This window comes from Aspergillus chevalieri, chromosome 3 (assembly GCF_016861735.1).
Source record: "Aspergillus chevalieri M1 DNA, chromosome 3, nearly complete sequence".
NCBI lineage: Eukaryota > Fungi > Ascomycota > Eurotiomycetes > Eurotiales > Aspergillaceae > Aspergillus > Aspergillus chevalieri.
In genome coordinates, this window is record NC_057364.1 from 2284627 (window position 1) to 2297170 (window position 12544).

The window sequence follows — 12544 nt, forward strand, 5'->3', positions numbered from 1 at the left end:
CCGGGTGAGCTCTAGTTGGGTGAAGGTGATTGAGGTGATACCTTTTGAATCAAGGATGAGTGTTGGGGTGATCAGTGGGTAGGCAGAGCCACGCAAAACAAACAGTACCCTTAGAACATTATTTGGCATAAGTAGGCCATCGCTTCGCTTTACCATCACTTTTTTTTCCTTCATTTTTTTTTTGCCTCGTGTCTTACTAGAGACAGTTATTTATCTTCTCAATCATGTCACATTATGACCGCAGGAGATCGAAAGTTTAAATTAATTCAGGGACGCTGCAAACCTCGCCGAGTCTCGGGGATTTTCTGCAACTTATCAACGTGAGACAGAAGAGCAAGACAATGTTGTCCGCCTAAAGCAAAGGGCTCCTGCCACCGAAGCCATATATTCTAGGGCAATTGAGGACTGGTGTCTGTAAGTAATGCAGGTTGAGTGTCCCGGGGGGGGGAGGAGCTGTCGGAGTCTCATAGGGCCCCGGGGCTTCCCCCATATTGACGTCGGACATAGGAATGGCGGTAGCAGTGTTCTGTATTTGGTAGTTTGTTGGGAAATCGCAAGCAGATGCTCAGGATTTTGGCGCTGCGGAGTGAGTGACAAAACTGTGTGATAGGCTACGCCTAGGTCAGCACTCGGAGCAGGTCTGAAGCGGCCTGGCGGAGCTAAAGCCCGTTACCGTGGGAATACGCTCACCTGATGCCAAGACGGGGATTGGTTAGCAGGACTCCTAAAACGGCCGCCGAAGTAGAAAATAAGCGGTTCCGTGGAAATACGCGTGATCTCACGGCGAGCCACAGATCCCAGGCTGCGGTCATACCCGCTCTCATTTGGGTCCTGTAATTATAGTTGCAGAATTGATCTGACAGCGTCTGCGCCCAACAGCGATCGACATGTAAGGTATCCGGTCAAGACGGTCAGCTGACCATGTCAAACCCCTCACTTTGCCCTGGATGATCCGTTTGCTGACGTCCACTTGTCCACCATCTCTCTGTGTGCATATTTGATATTTCATATTATTCACTCGTCGAATTATTCCCCGAGTAGTTCATGGACCACGAGCCTGAATCTTGACTCAAGGGGCTTCTTGCTGCACGCCAACTCGACCAATCCGATTTCGCGATTTAACATCCCCTACTTTATCAGCCGTCATGGAGGGGAATACACTGCTACCAGAGATCCTAAGCAGAGTGATGGAGTACCTCAGGTACGATGCCACAACTCTGCGGTCGGCACTCTTGGTGAATAAGGCCTGGGCTGTGGAAGCCATCAGGGTCCTGTGGGAGAAGCCGCCGGTGGCAGCCTTGGCGGCGATTGGAGAGGGCCATCGCCAATTCTACGCACGTCAGGTCCGCGAGCTAATTTTTGGCGGTGATGAGGATGGAGTCAAACACTCAAAATTTCGAAACCTAGAATTCCCTCGGCTGAGATGTATCACAATCGACTATTTTCACCCAGACAATGGGGAGAAATTGTGGGTTGGCCAATATATACAGCCTAGTATGGAAGATTTCAGCTTCTATGGCGCCGAGCCGGCTGAAGACATACTTCACCTACTAGAAACGCGTTGTCCACGACTGGAGAGTATTGTGATTGACTTTCGGTTTGAGGGGCTAACCTCCAGCCGTTTGATAAAGTTCTTTGACAGCTGCAAATCTTTGACGTCGATATGTCTTCCAAGTAATGTAAAAGATACCATCGACAACCAGCTACTTGCATACCTCGCCCGTCATGATGGCCTTGAGGAGTTGGAGTTGGGAACATTTCTCAGGCATGAGATGCTTGACAAGATCTTTGAAGGGACTGAGGGGCCTTTCAGAGATATCCAGTATCTTGCGGTTCAAATAGAGTCGAAAACTGTACCACTACTGGTGGCAGGGTTCAAATCTGTTATTAGTCTTACACTCACAATTGAAGACAGTCGGACCAACCCTTTGCCACAAGTCAGCTCACTGGTAGACCTTCAAGAGCTTCATATTGGCTATATGGAGCAAGGAGAGTGGGCCGGCACGGACTTCCTCCCACTCAAAAACTTGAAGCATTTACGCAGATTAAATATCTCTCCAATCTTCGATCCAATCGCGTCCCCAACATTGACAGATGAGGAGTTTATCTCGGTGTTTGAGAACATGAGTGAACTTCAGGAGCTGGTCTTCCAAGTGCAGTGTGTCTTGTCAACTGTAGCAATTACTTCTCTAGGAGAGTGTTGTCCTCAACTCATGATTTGCGAGATACTTGGCTTGTACAACTTGCACAGCTGGCAAAGCGTTGCAAGACCCCTCTTTCCACAATTACAGCGGCTTGAGCTCAGTGCAGCAATAGATGGAGAGCAGGGATCACTGTAGGCTTATTTCAATGACTTTTATACAATGATTATATGTTAACAAAATTGGCAAATTTTAGGTCATCATCCTTGTCGACAAGAGCTGGGGCACTGGCGCATTTAATCTTGGAGCATGCGCCAAAACTAGAAGAATTATATCTGCATGATCGTGACGAGTTTTCTAAGGAGGTGGTGGCAGCTTTCAAAGAGGAAACCGGAAATGAGTACAACTCATAGTACCTTCAAGCATATGTAACTAGATAATAAGATAGTTACACACTTTTTTTTTCCAATTCAGATGTTCTACTGTCAACCAGAGAAAATACTGTCTGGGCACTTTAAATTAACATGACTCAAGAACATGATACATAGGTGGTGTTATTCGCTGTATATAGTTGGTTGACGTGATACTAAGGGCGCACCTGACAAGCCTTGTACATGGACAAGATTCACCGAAGCTACTAAACATTTTATTGGCATAGGAATCCGGGTATGGGCATATATCATGCTACTGGAAAGGTTGTGACACCTAAGCACCGTGAGGACACATATGGTAAGAATGGTAGACATGAATGTCAGCTATCTACCGTCAACTGCGCACAGGACAATCCTACATATCCCCTCAAGGAAAACATTAGATGTTTCTGTCCCTCCCAATGCCATACAATAAGCACTCATACTGAGACGCCTTATCCAGAGCAAGTACCACTGAAGCAGTAGCCACACTTCTCACCACCACCCTTGTTTACATCGATGCTTCCCGAGCCATCGCTGTTCTTGGGGCAGCATTTGCCCTTTGTCTTGCCCGAGCTTTCCAAAGACCGTTAGCAGATTATTCCCAGTCCCTCTGAAGCCTAGTATAACTTACCAGTTGTGGAAGGAGCCCTGCGTCGCGAGCTTTTTTCCGCCACACACAGCGGTATCCTTTCTGTCACCGCTGCAGCCCTCCCGTGATAATGTATTATTGGAAAGCATCGTTAAATTTTTAGGTTGTGGGAGATTTTACCCTGTACAAATCCTATTTTGAATCCATTAGTAATATAATCATTTAATAAAAAAATATTATTCCCTTGCGCTTCTCTAATAAATTTGGGACCGCGTCACTCATGGGGGTGAAATTCTCAGTGGTAATGTCATTGCTGCCAGTGGGATTCGCGGCACCCAGGGTGGCAACGGCGAGGAAGGCGTAGAGAAAAGTAGTAGTAAACTTCATATTGCTCAGCTGATGAAGCTTTGAGTGAAGAAGAATGCCCTGTTCTGAGCTGGTGTTATCTCTTGTTTCCTCGAGCACGACGCTCCCTTTTATAGACAGTCTGGCACAGGGTAATGGATATTGTCCTCGAGGATTACGGGAGACGACCGATGACCCCGTATTGCCTCGAAATCAACTCGGGGGAGCCTCCTGCATCCTAGACATGTTGGTGAGCACAGTTTCTCATGTTGGCCTCGCACCCACATTTACAAGATGCCAAAGTACCAAACATCCCGATCAAGGTCAGCACTTGCTTAATTTGGTAGTGATCTCCTGCGGCGGATTTGCAGGAAGACTGAAAAAGTAACAACAGAAGAAAACGACCCGTAAGCCGCCATATACTACTGCAGCAGGAATGGATTTTCGGCTGAATAATTGTTACGATAGGTCCTGCATACAGCAATGTGATTTGTATAGACAATAACCAATTGTATAAGGATTCTCCAAAGCTGAGATTCGTGAATCGTGCATACAGTCATAGGTTCTGAATGCTTATCATCAGAAGCACTAATCACGCGCTAATGGGGCGAGGAGAGACTGTGGACATGTACTATGTAAATTACCATTTGCAATCCATTACGCTACCGCTAAGCGTTGATGCGAATTGCCTAGCATATGGTCCTTGCAAGCCACGGCAACATGCCATTAGCTGCCGACCCCTGAGACAGAGCTTCACACATCTTGGCTAGACTGGTAGTACGTACGCTAGGGAATCCTGCAGTTATCCTCAAGTCCACCAGCCTACCAGATCTGCACATCACACTAATGTTAGGCGCTTAAAATCTAGACCGGATACTGGGTGTTCTTGGCATGATGCCAGGCGATCTGTGAGGGAACCGCTAGCCCATATAAGGTCAATTGTGGTTTGGTTCATCCGAGTATTTCCTTCCTGGTCTGTGCCGGGCTTCTCATAGGTGGTAAGACCCTGCGGGGTCAGCAGCTCCAGGGAGTAATCACCTGCAAGGTTGACAAGATCATCAGCTTATTCATGTCTGTGATTGTAGCTGTGGCGGGCCCACATGGGGTGGTGGAGATTAAATCACCCACAGACACGTTGTACCCGGGAAGGTTATTGATGGCCCGGCTCAGTGTGACCAATAATGTTGGCTGGCGGGAGCCTAGTCCAAGGTTGTAGACATTGCGAATGTGTATAGCGCCAAGTGCCTCAGTATAAACTGTGAGTGTGCCGAGGTCTGTTGTGTAATGTTGAATTGTCTAGGTAATAGGGTCAAGGCATTTAGTAATATAGAAACACACTCCGGGTTGACTATTGGCTGTTGAGTCAGGGGAGTAGGTTGGAGAAGGACATGAAAACACCCTTCCAAAGCTTGAGAGTAAGTTGTGATTGAGTCTGTGTTTGTTGATGCTGGCTCTTGAATTGCGATGATTTCAACGTCTTTTACATCGTTCTCGCTAAAAAGGTGGCCATCACCTTGTCGCGAGACTTCCAGCAGTTAGTCTGTAGAATGCGAGCGAGTATTATTCATAATTCTTCAGTAGAATCATGGGCACGCTCCTGGGCATCCCTGTGGCCTCTTTGACGAAAGCCCCATCCTTTTTTAATTTTATCCATTGCCAATGGAATCCTGATAAATTATTTAGTAGTATATGGCCCAATCCCATAATTCAATCGAACTCACATCATTATTGATGACACAAGCTAATTAGATGTCCAATGATACAATCGTCTCGCCAATTTGCCATTGTTATTTGGCTCTATCTACAAGGTATCCAGTCCGTGTGGAGATAATTTTTGGCAGATTCCCAGATCTTTCAATCCAGGTGTCACAAGTCTGAACACCCGGTTTTGAGTGTACTGATGGCAAATACGTAGTTCTCAAGAAAATGGTACATTTTTGTTTTTTATAGTTAGGTACCTTCCTTGACCCGTCGCGTCTCTCGTAGCTGGACTCCTCGGCTGCTTAACCACCACACCAGGGGAATCCCACCCAGCGCAAAGGCCAAAGCAGCAAATGTGTGAAACCATCCCGTTCCCATCCTTTGCATGAGTGGAATCGTACATGCCGAAATACCAGCACCCAAAAGACATCGGACCAGATTAGCACTTGCTGCAGCCGCAGCCGTGGAGTTCGGGTGGATGTCCATCAGAAGTGTGATGCCCATCTGATGGATCGCTTGCGCCCAATATCCAAAGACCACCTCGAGGATATAAACGAATACGACCGAGTATCTGTACTCGAGAAGCCAGCCATAAATGATCTGCTCGAAGTATTAGTATCCTGTCCTGTCTTCTGACAGGAAGAGATGTGAAGAACCACGTACCATACACCCCCCAGACAAAGCCAGAAGAGGCAAGGCAAACTGGAGCCGCAGCCTCTCAATCGGAAAGTCTGGCACGTCCTGTATATCCAACTTTGAATCCATTCTTCTCTTCCCCGCCTCTCGTCGATACAGCCAGTCCAGAATCGGCCCGCTCGTGAATGAAGACAGGACAGTACCTGCGCTCCAAGCCAAAAACAAATAACCTGTCTGCTCACTGTTGTAGCTGTAGTTCTCATACATCAGACTCGGGATGCCTATCATGAGGGCATAGATGCCACAGTAGCTCTGGGCGATGAGCAGCAAAACAAAGATAGACTCCACGTCCGTGAGGATGAAGAGCAGAATGGGCAATGGGTTGGTGAGGCGTGACCCTTTGCCCGAGGAATTTGGTGATTTGTCGGCCGAGGTCCAATGGCGGTTCTTCGATAGTATCTGCTTTACGCTCCTGCCCCACCATGGTGGAGGTATTGATCCATCGTGGACGACATTGCGTGCAGTCTCAGGGAAAAACAGCAACACTGGAATTGCTATTACCACAGTTAGGGAAGCAAGGAACCAGAAGATCGCGTGCCAGCCGAAGTGCTGGGTGAGCAGACCTCCAAAAACAGGAGAGCTAGTACGCTCAGTCAGCCTGGAACTACCTTGAATTGAAATGGAAATATCTCACAGTGCAGGCCCGACAATTTGGAGAGAGCTTACAATTCCAAGGAAAACACCCCGGTTCTTTGAGGCGGCTATATCAGCAGCGACGGAACTCGCAAGTGCAATTGTTGGAGAGGACCCCGCACTCTGCAGACATCTGAGACCAAGTAGACTGGCATAATCGGTCTGTAGTGCTAGACCGACATTGGAGGTAATATAAAGAATAAGGCATAGCAAAAATGCAGGTCTGCGGCCAACTGCGTCGGAAGAGGTGGCGATGAAAACAGGTGAAATGGCTTGGAAGATCTACACATCGTTAGATAGTGCAAGGGCTAGCGGTGCTTCAACGAACCATAAATGTGGTGATTGTTATATTAACCTTGGCATCGCTGACATGGAGATCTTCAGCGATCGGATGTAAGGCCGTCAAATAAATGTTGGAGGAGATAGGCGACAGTAAACTAACGATTGACCCCATAAACACAATCAAGCATTTTGACGTCGATGAGAAGACTGAGAAAGGCTTGTCGGGCAAAGGTTGGGATTCTTCTGAGCCGGAGGATTGACCACCGAACTCCTTCAGTGCCATAGACTCATCTGGTCTTATGCCTGTAGTCGTGCTCATGGTTTTCAACGGGTTGGATTTTGGGCTCGGGCCTTGACGGCCTGGTTTGTTAAGTATACGGACTAGAAAGTACAGGATTTAACAGTTCAATTATTGAGTATAATTCAAAATGCTAAACCACACCCAATATATTTTCCGGCTCTGGTTCTGGGCTTCATTACGCTGATTCTGAACCTCGTTGAGCTGTAAGCCCCCTGACATCGGGCTTCACGTTCGTTTCTGATCTCTGCAAGGTCGAGAATCCCTACCGCGTCAGCGCATGACGTGCTCGAAATCAATTACATAGGCAAGCTAGGTCTACGATAGGGCAAATCTATGAATCTGCAACCAAACTTGCACCAGAATATGCATGGGCCGGGGTTCGGTCCTACAAGTCCAACCCCCTGATGCAGATCCAGATATGCAGCCTTACATACCGGATTTTTTGGGTCGCTATGTACATGCCTTTTCTCTGTGACTGCTTCGATTTTGGAGCTACCAATCCCCCAGGTGGGTCATTGTTCAGATCTGGGTTGAAAGGCAGAAAGTGGAATTAACATGCGGATAGCTGAAGTCTTTGGAGATGACAATCGTGCAACTTCGCAGCTGGAAATTCAACCATTATAACTCAGCTGTACTCCCGCAATCTTGAATTTGTCAAAACGGGACATAGTCTATGTTAGGGGGATGGGAATCATATGTTGGTTCCCATCCCCACCGCGCCCAAGTGTCCTAGATAGGTCGAAAACACAGACCAATCGACTTTTTCGGAGCCCTAGAGCGTTTGCAGATCCTGACGTTATTGCTGATCGCGACATTACAGCAGACCTTGGCGATGATGTAGACCCTGGCTATGAGATCAGGCCATGTTACACCGCGTGAAGGAGTATATATTTTTGCTATAAGCTCCTGTAATTCGTACACATTGCCCCTTTCCCCTTCTTGACCCATATATTTCTCTTTATCTTCTTCTATCGTAATGTCCGTACACAGGGAATCAGTCACTCTTGGCGTCGTGATTCCGGCTGCTGGCCGAGGCACACGCTCCGGCGAAAGCTGTCCGAAATCATATCGGCGTATTGGGGGTGATTCTGCGCTGAATCGCGTTATCAGACTCTACCGATCATGGAATAAAGAGTGTCCCATTGTCATTGTTCACCATGCTGACAATGCCGCTCTGCTTGAGGCCTCCATCTACCGGGACGCCAATGTGTACACCGCAGTCGGGGGTGTCGAGCGACAAGAATCGATCCTTCGCGGCTTGCGCTTTCTTTCTAGAATGGAGAGGTCCCCATCGCACGTCTTCATCCATTGTGCAGCCCGACCGTTCACCACTGTCCGTCTACTCGACAGCCTTCTGGAATCCCTAATCCAATATCCAACCATGGGTGTGAGTCCAGCGATTCCCGTCGTTGACACCCTGAAGCAGATTGATTCAAATGGATTTATCTCAACTACTGTTCCACGAGACGGTATTTTCCGTGGCCAGACTCCCCAAGGATTCGACTTGAAGACGATTTTAGAGCTTCATGAGCAGGCGGCCATCATGGGCAAACTATTCACGGACGATTCATGCCTTTTCGAAGATGCTGGTTTACCTGTGCGGGTTGTGCGTGGGGATCCCCAGAACATGAAGCTGACCTATTATGCCGATTTTGAAGAGGCGGATCGCTTCTTACGGGGGTATCGTTCGCCGGGCATGGAATTTGATGTTGGAGTTGGTCACGGCTGTGTCACGCACGAATTCGCACCGGGAGAGGAGATTCCTTCTTTGCTATAACAATATACCCAGTGATTGCTTCCATTGCCGGCATTCAAAGGGAACATGGTGTATTTTCTCCTTTGACAAGCCACATCCTTGACAGGTTGCATCCTCCTGGGCCTGGATCCGATGTAGATGTGCTCCAATGGCTGCATGCCCTGACTTCAGTCGAGAATAGCGGCTCGCCATGTGTTTGGGAGCCACTGCAGCTGTGGGGTCAAGCCGCCAGTTCTTCTGTGGTCTGTAAGTTCGCTGACCTTGTTGGGATTGCTGGCTGAGCTCCTTATCGAGCCATCTCTGCTTCTGTGCTGTAATGGCCTCTGTCTGGGCTCTACAGACAAAAGCCAGAGATGTGACTGTCTCGAGCAATAAAAACCTATTGGTAGACTATCTAACGAAATCATAACATGAGGAGAGAAAGGAAAGAGGCAGGTCTGTCGGCGACGAGCTATCTAGTGTGTGCAAGGGGTTTAAGCGAAACTCAGTGAATATTCCACGCCAAACATGCCAAAGTACTCGAACATACCATACAGCTAGCGAGTGTTCATGTTCCATGATAGCTTCCAGCTTTCCAACAAGCCTGGGTATACTGAGAAATTGCATCTTCCAACTCCTTGATTTATCCTTGATTCTCTTATTATGGGTCACGATTAGATTGCCTCAATCTAATGGTGCCTATTGTACACGAATCATTGAAGAAAAAGAAGACAACAGAACAGAACAGGCTATATATATATTATAATGGTGTATCCCTTGCTGGTAGGCATTCCTTGCTGGTTTTGGTTGTGTCCTTGGTCTCCTGGGATCGTACGAGGAAGTTATGGTTGTTTGTTGGTGCAGTGGATGGGATAATGTTTGTTGATACAGCCCAAAACCTCCCAAAGATCACAGCAGTTGTGACGGCCTGGTCACGTTGGCTGGTTATCACGTGAGGTGTGGTTGTTTGTTTTGTTGCTTTGTTGATAAATATGGCGTTACCTCCTTTCTTCCGTCCTCATGTCAATTATTCTCGTCGATAGCTACCTAGGTAGAACACATGAGTTGATGTTCCGTTAACCTGGCTGAGCTCCGTGACAGCAGTTGCATTGATGAGAAGAAGTCACAAATGCAAACAGGACAAGGTAAATCTCATCAATATGGCGTCGAGCACAATCTCCGCCGCCGGGGGGGGGGGGGGAATGGAAGGGGGACGGAACCCTGCCCTCAAACCCAGGAATTAGCCGAATAACATCGGCTTCGGTAACTTACTCATTCCTGCTTACTGCCCATGAGCCCTCCACTGTCTTCGCAATCTTATACTTATTGAAGTTTTGCGGTCTCCCCTCCTTAGTATTCTTCTCTCCTTTGAATATCCAGATTGCTTTGTTTATCCCTTTTGTGTGATTTGCTGCTGTCACCACATTTCTGTAGCTTGCCTAATGCACTAGCAGGAAATTCCTTTGCTTCGGGCTTCTACATCACTCTTCAATTTGTGTCTATGTCTTTGGAACTAATTTACAGACTGAATCCGTCATTGATAGGCGCTTATTTGTGATGGGTTGTACTGGAAGGAATCCATGGATAAATCGGATAAGCGATCCGCGTCTTTCGTTAATTCACATTGGCGTTCAGTCGCTCTGCACGTTCAAGACGCCAACCGGCTCCCCATTTCATCTCAATAACCAACAAGGGCACCATGCATAGCGTAATACCGGCGAGCAAGACAAATGTCCACGTAGCAGAGATGGCCTCGATGATGGGCTGCACGACAGCGACACCTGCAGCTCCAACAAGACAACGCATCAGATTGTTGACAGCTGTTGCACTAGCACTGGCTCCAGGATAAAGATCAATGACCAGGGCGCTGTTGATTGTAAACACAGCTGTGGCACAGTATGCAATGATGTACTGTAAGATAACAGGCACGGCAAGATGCGTGCGAAGGGAGACACCATAGACAGCGGTACACATAATGAACACTGTAACGATCCACCATGTGTTGCGCATGCGAGCGTATTCAATGGGAAAGTCAGGGTGAGTCTTCAGGCTAATTTGACAATCGGTGGGGATATTATACTTAACAGCGTATTCGCGCTCTGTCAACTTATGGTTGTAATCCATTAAGTAGCCGATGGTATATGACCCAGACATGCAGCCAAAGCCTGTGTCTACAGTTAGCAACGCATAAAGATATCATAGCTGATAATCTGCCCACCGTTTCCGAGAAAGGTCAGTCCGACCTGCAGTGTATTGAGTCCATATGATGACTCAAACAGATCTGAGGTAGAAGACGTCACCATCGACCAGACAGTGTACACAATACTGCCGAAAAAGAGAGTGATGAAAACATCCTTCTCGCCAAGGAAGGTCAGAGGAGCGAAAATGGTGCCAACGGTAACTTTGGCCCTCTTTGTTGTGGGAAGTGCACCATCGAGCGCGTCTTTCTGTCCTGTCAAATAGTAGATGAGAGGCTTGTTGTAGCCATGGAGAACAACCGTACCATCTCCAGCGATTGGACGTAGAGTTTCGGGGAGAAAGATGATTATCGATAAAAGACTCAATCCAGAAACGATGGCTAAGAACCAGAAGATCGACCTGAATCCCAGATACTGTGACAGGATTCCACCAATGACAGGACCAATTCCTTGTCCCAACATGCGGACTTGGCGACGAGTCAGCTTTGAAGATATATGCAGAAACGGTAACCAACCTCCGCCGAATACTCCAACAAGACTGCCTCTTTCGGCTGACGTGGTAATATCGCCAATTACACCGGCCCCTTCACAAATCAGTTATAGTCACATGCATGTTAATCAAACGTTCGCACCGATTGAAATGGTTGCCGCACTGCCGGCGGCCTGCAAAGCCCGAAAAGCCATGAGCTCTCCATAGTTTGACGAGACGCCCAGCGCGATGTTCGCAATGATATAGACGATCAAAGTTCCTATGAAAATCAGGCGCCGACCAAGCACATCCGACAACGAACCCCAGAAACTCGGGGCAAGTCCTTGGACTATCATGTACACGGTAACCGTCAAGGTAACTAGGGACATGGACACGCCAATGCTCTGACTGCTTAGTATCTGTATGGATAGTACCTAATCATGTCAACTTACCTTTGAGATAGCCCCCAATGCTGGAAAGTATATGTTTGAAGAGAGAGGAGAGAATATTGCAGCTGCCGAGACGATGTACACGATCTGCAATTTGCGAGTACGAGAAAACACATGGTACGGAGGTGGTGAAACCAGTTGGCTTTCGAGGGTGAGAGAAGCTGATGTTGGTGTTGCGAGTGGTTCAACCTCTCGGGATAAGACGTTGGGAGGCTTTTTAACCGGATTCTCAGTTACGACAGCGTTCTCGAGATCTTTAGAGGCAGTCATTGTTCAATTGTATGATAAAAACATGAAAATATAAAACCCAGAATAGATTTTTGGATGGAATAAAAGATCACTGCTGAGATTTCATGGAAAATGAAACTTGGCATTCTAAGCTCCTTTATATCTAGCATCAAAGCAGTAGACCAGAAGTTACAAGGCAAAAAAGATCTGAACCATGCTTCACAAAGTCAAGTCGTAAACACTGCACAACCAATGAGACAATCTAAGACCATCTTTCAGCGGGATGGTGGGTACGGACAAGGGAAAACCTCAAGTCCAACTCACAGCACGTGCCCAACGTATCGAATAGGGTGTACCTGTGTCG

General features: G+C 47.5%; 4 protein-coding genes across 4 annotated transcripts; 1 reads left to right on the forward strand and 3 right to left on the reverse strand.

The window, feature by feature from the left end:
• Positions 1-3006: 3006 nt before the first annotated feature.
• Positions 3007-3292, reverse strand: ACHE_30803A (uncharacterized protein; the record flags this gene model as incomplete). The annotated part of the gene is made up of 2 exons (XM_043277461.1): positions 3007-3127; positions 3186-3292. The coding sequence occupies 2 exons, from the start codon at positions 3290-3292 to the stop codon at positions 3007-3009; spliced, it is 228 nt and encodes a 75-aa protein (XP_043135338.1).
• Positions 3293-5438: 2146 nt separating this feature from the next.
• ACHE_30804A (uncharacterized protein) lies at positions 5439-7119 on the reverse strand (the record flags this gene model as incomplete). Its single annotated transcript, XM_043277462.1, has 4 exons — positions 5439-5789; positions 5853-6465; positions 6520-6800; positions 6847-7119. The coding sequence occupies 4 exons, from the start codon at positions 7117-7119 to the stop codon at positions 5439-5441; spliced, it is 1518 nt and encodes a 505-aa protein (XP_043135339.1).
• Positions 7120-8077: 958 nt separating this feature from the next.
• Positions 8078-8878, forward strand: ACHE_30805S (IspD/TarI family cytidylyltransferase; the record flags this gene model as incomplete). The annotated part of the gene is made up of 1 exon (XM_043277463.1): positions 8078-8878. One exon carries the CDS (start codon positions 8078-8080, stop codon positions 8876-8878), a length of 801 nt encoding a protein of 266 aa, XP_043135340.1.
• Positions 8879-10450: 1572 nt separating this feature from the next.
• Positions 10451-12222, reverse strand: ACHE_30806A (uncharacterized protein; the record flags this gene model as incomplete). The annotated part of the gene is made up of 5 exons (XM_043277465.1): positions 10451-11001; positions 11055-11501; positions 11550-11618; positions 11667-11907; positions 11956-12222. 5 exons carry the CDS (start codon positions 12220-12222, stop codon positions 10451-10453), a joined length of 1575 nt encoding a protein of 524 aa, XP_043135341.1.
• Between the last annotated feature and the right edge of the window lie 322 nt (positions 12223-12544).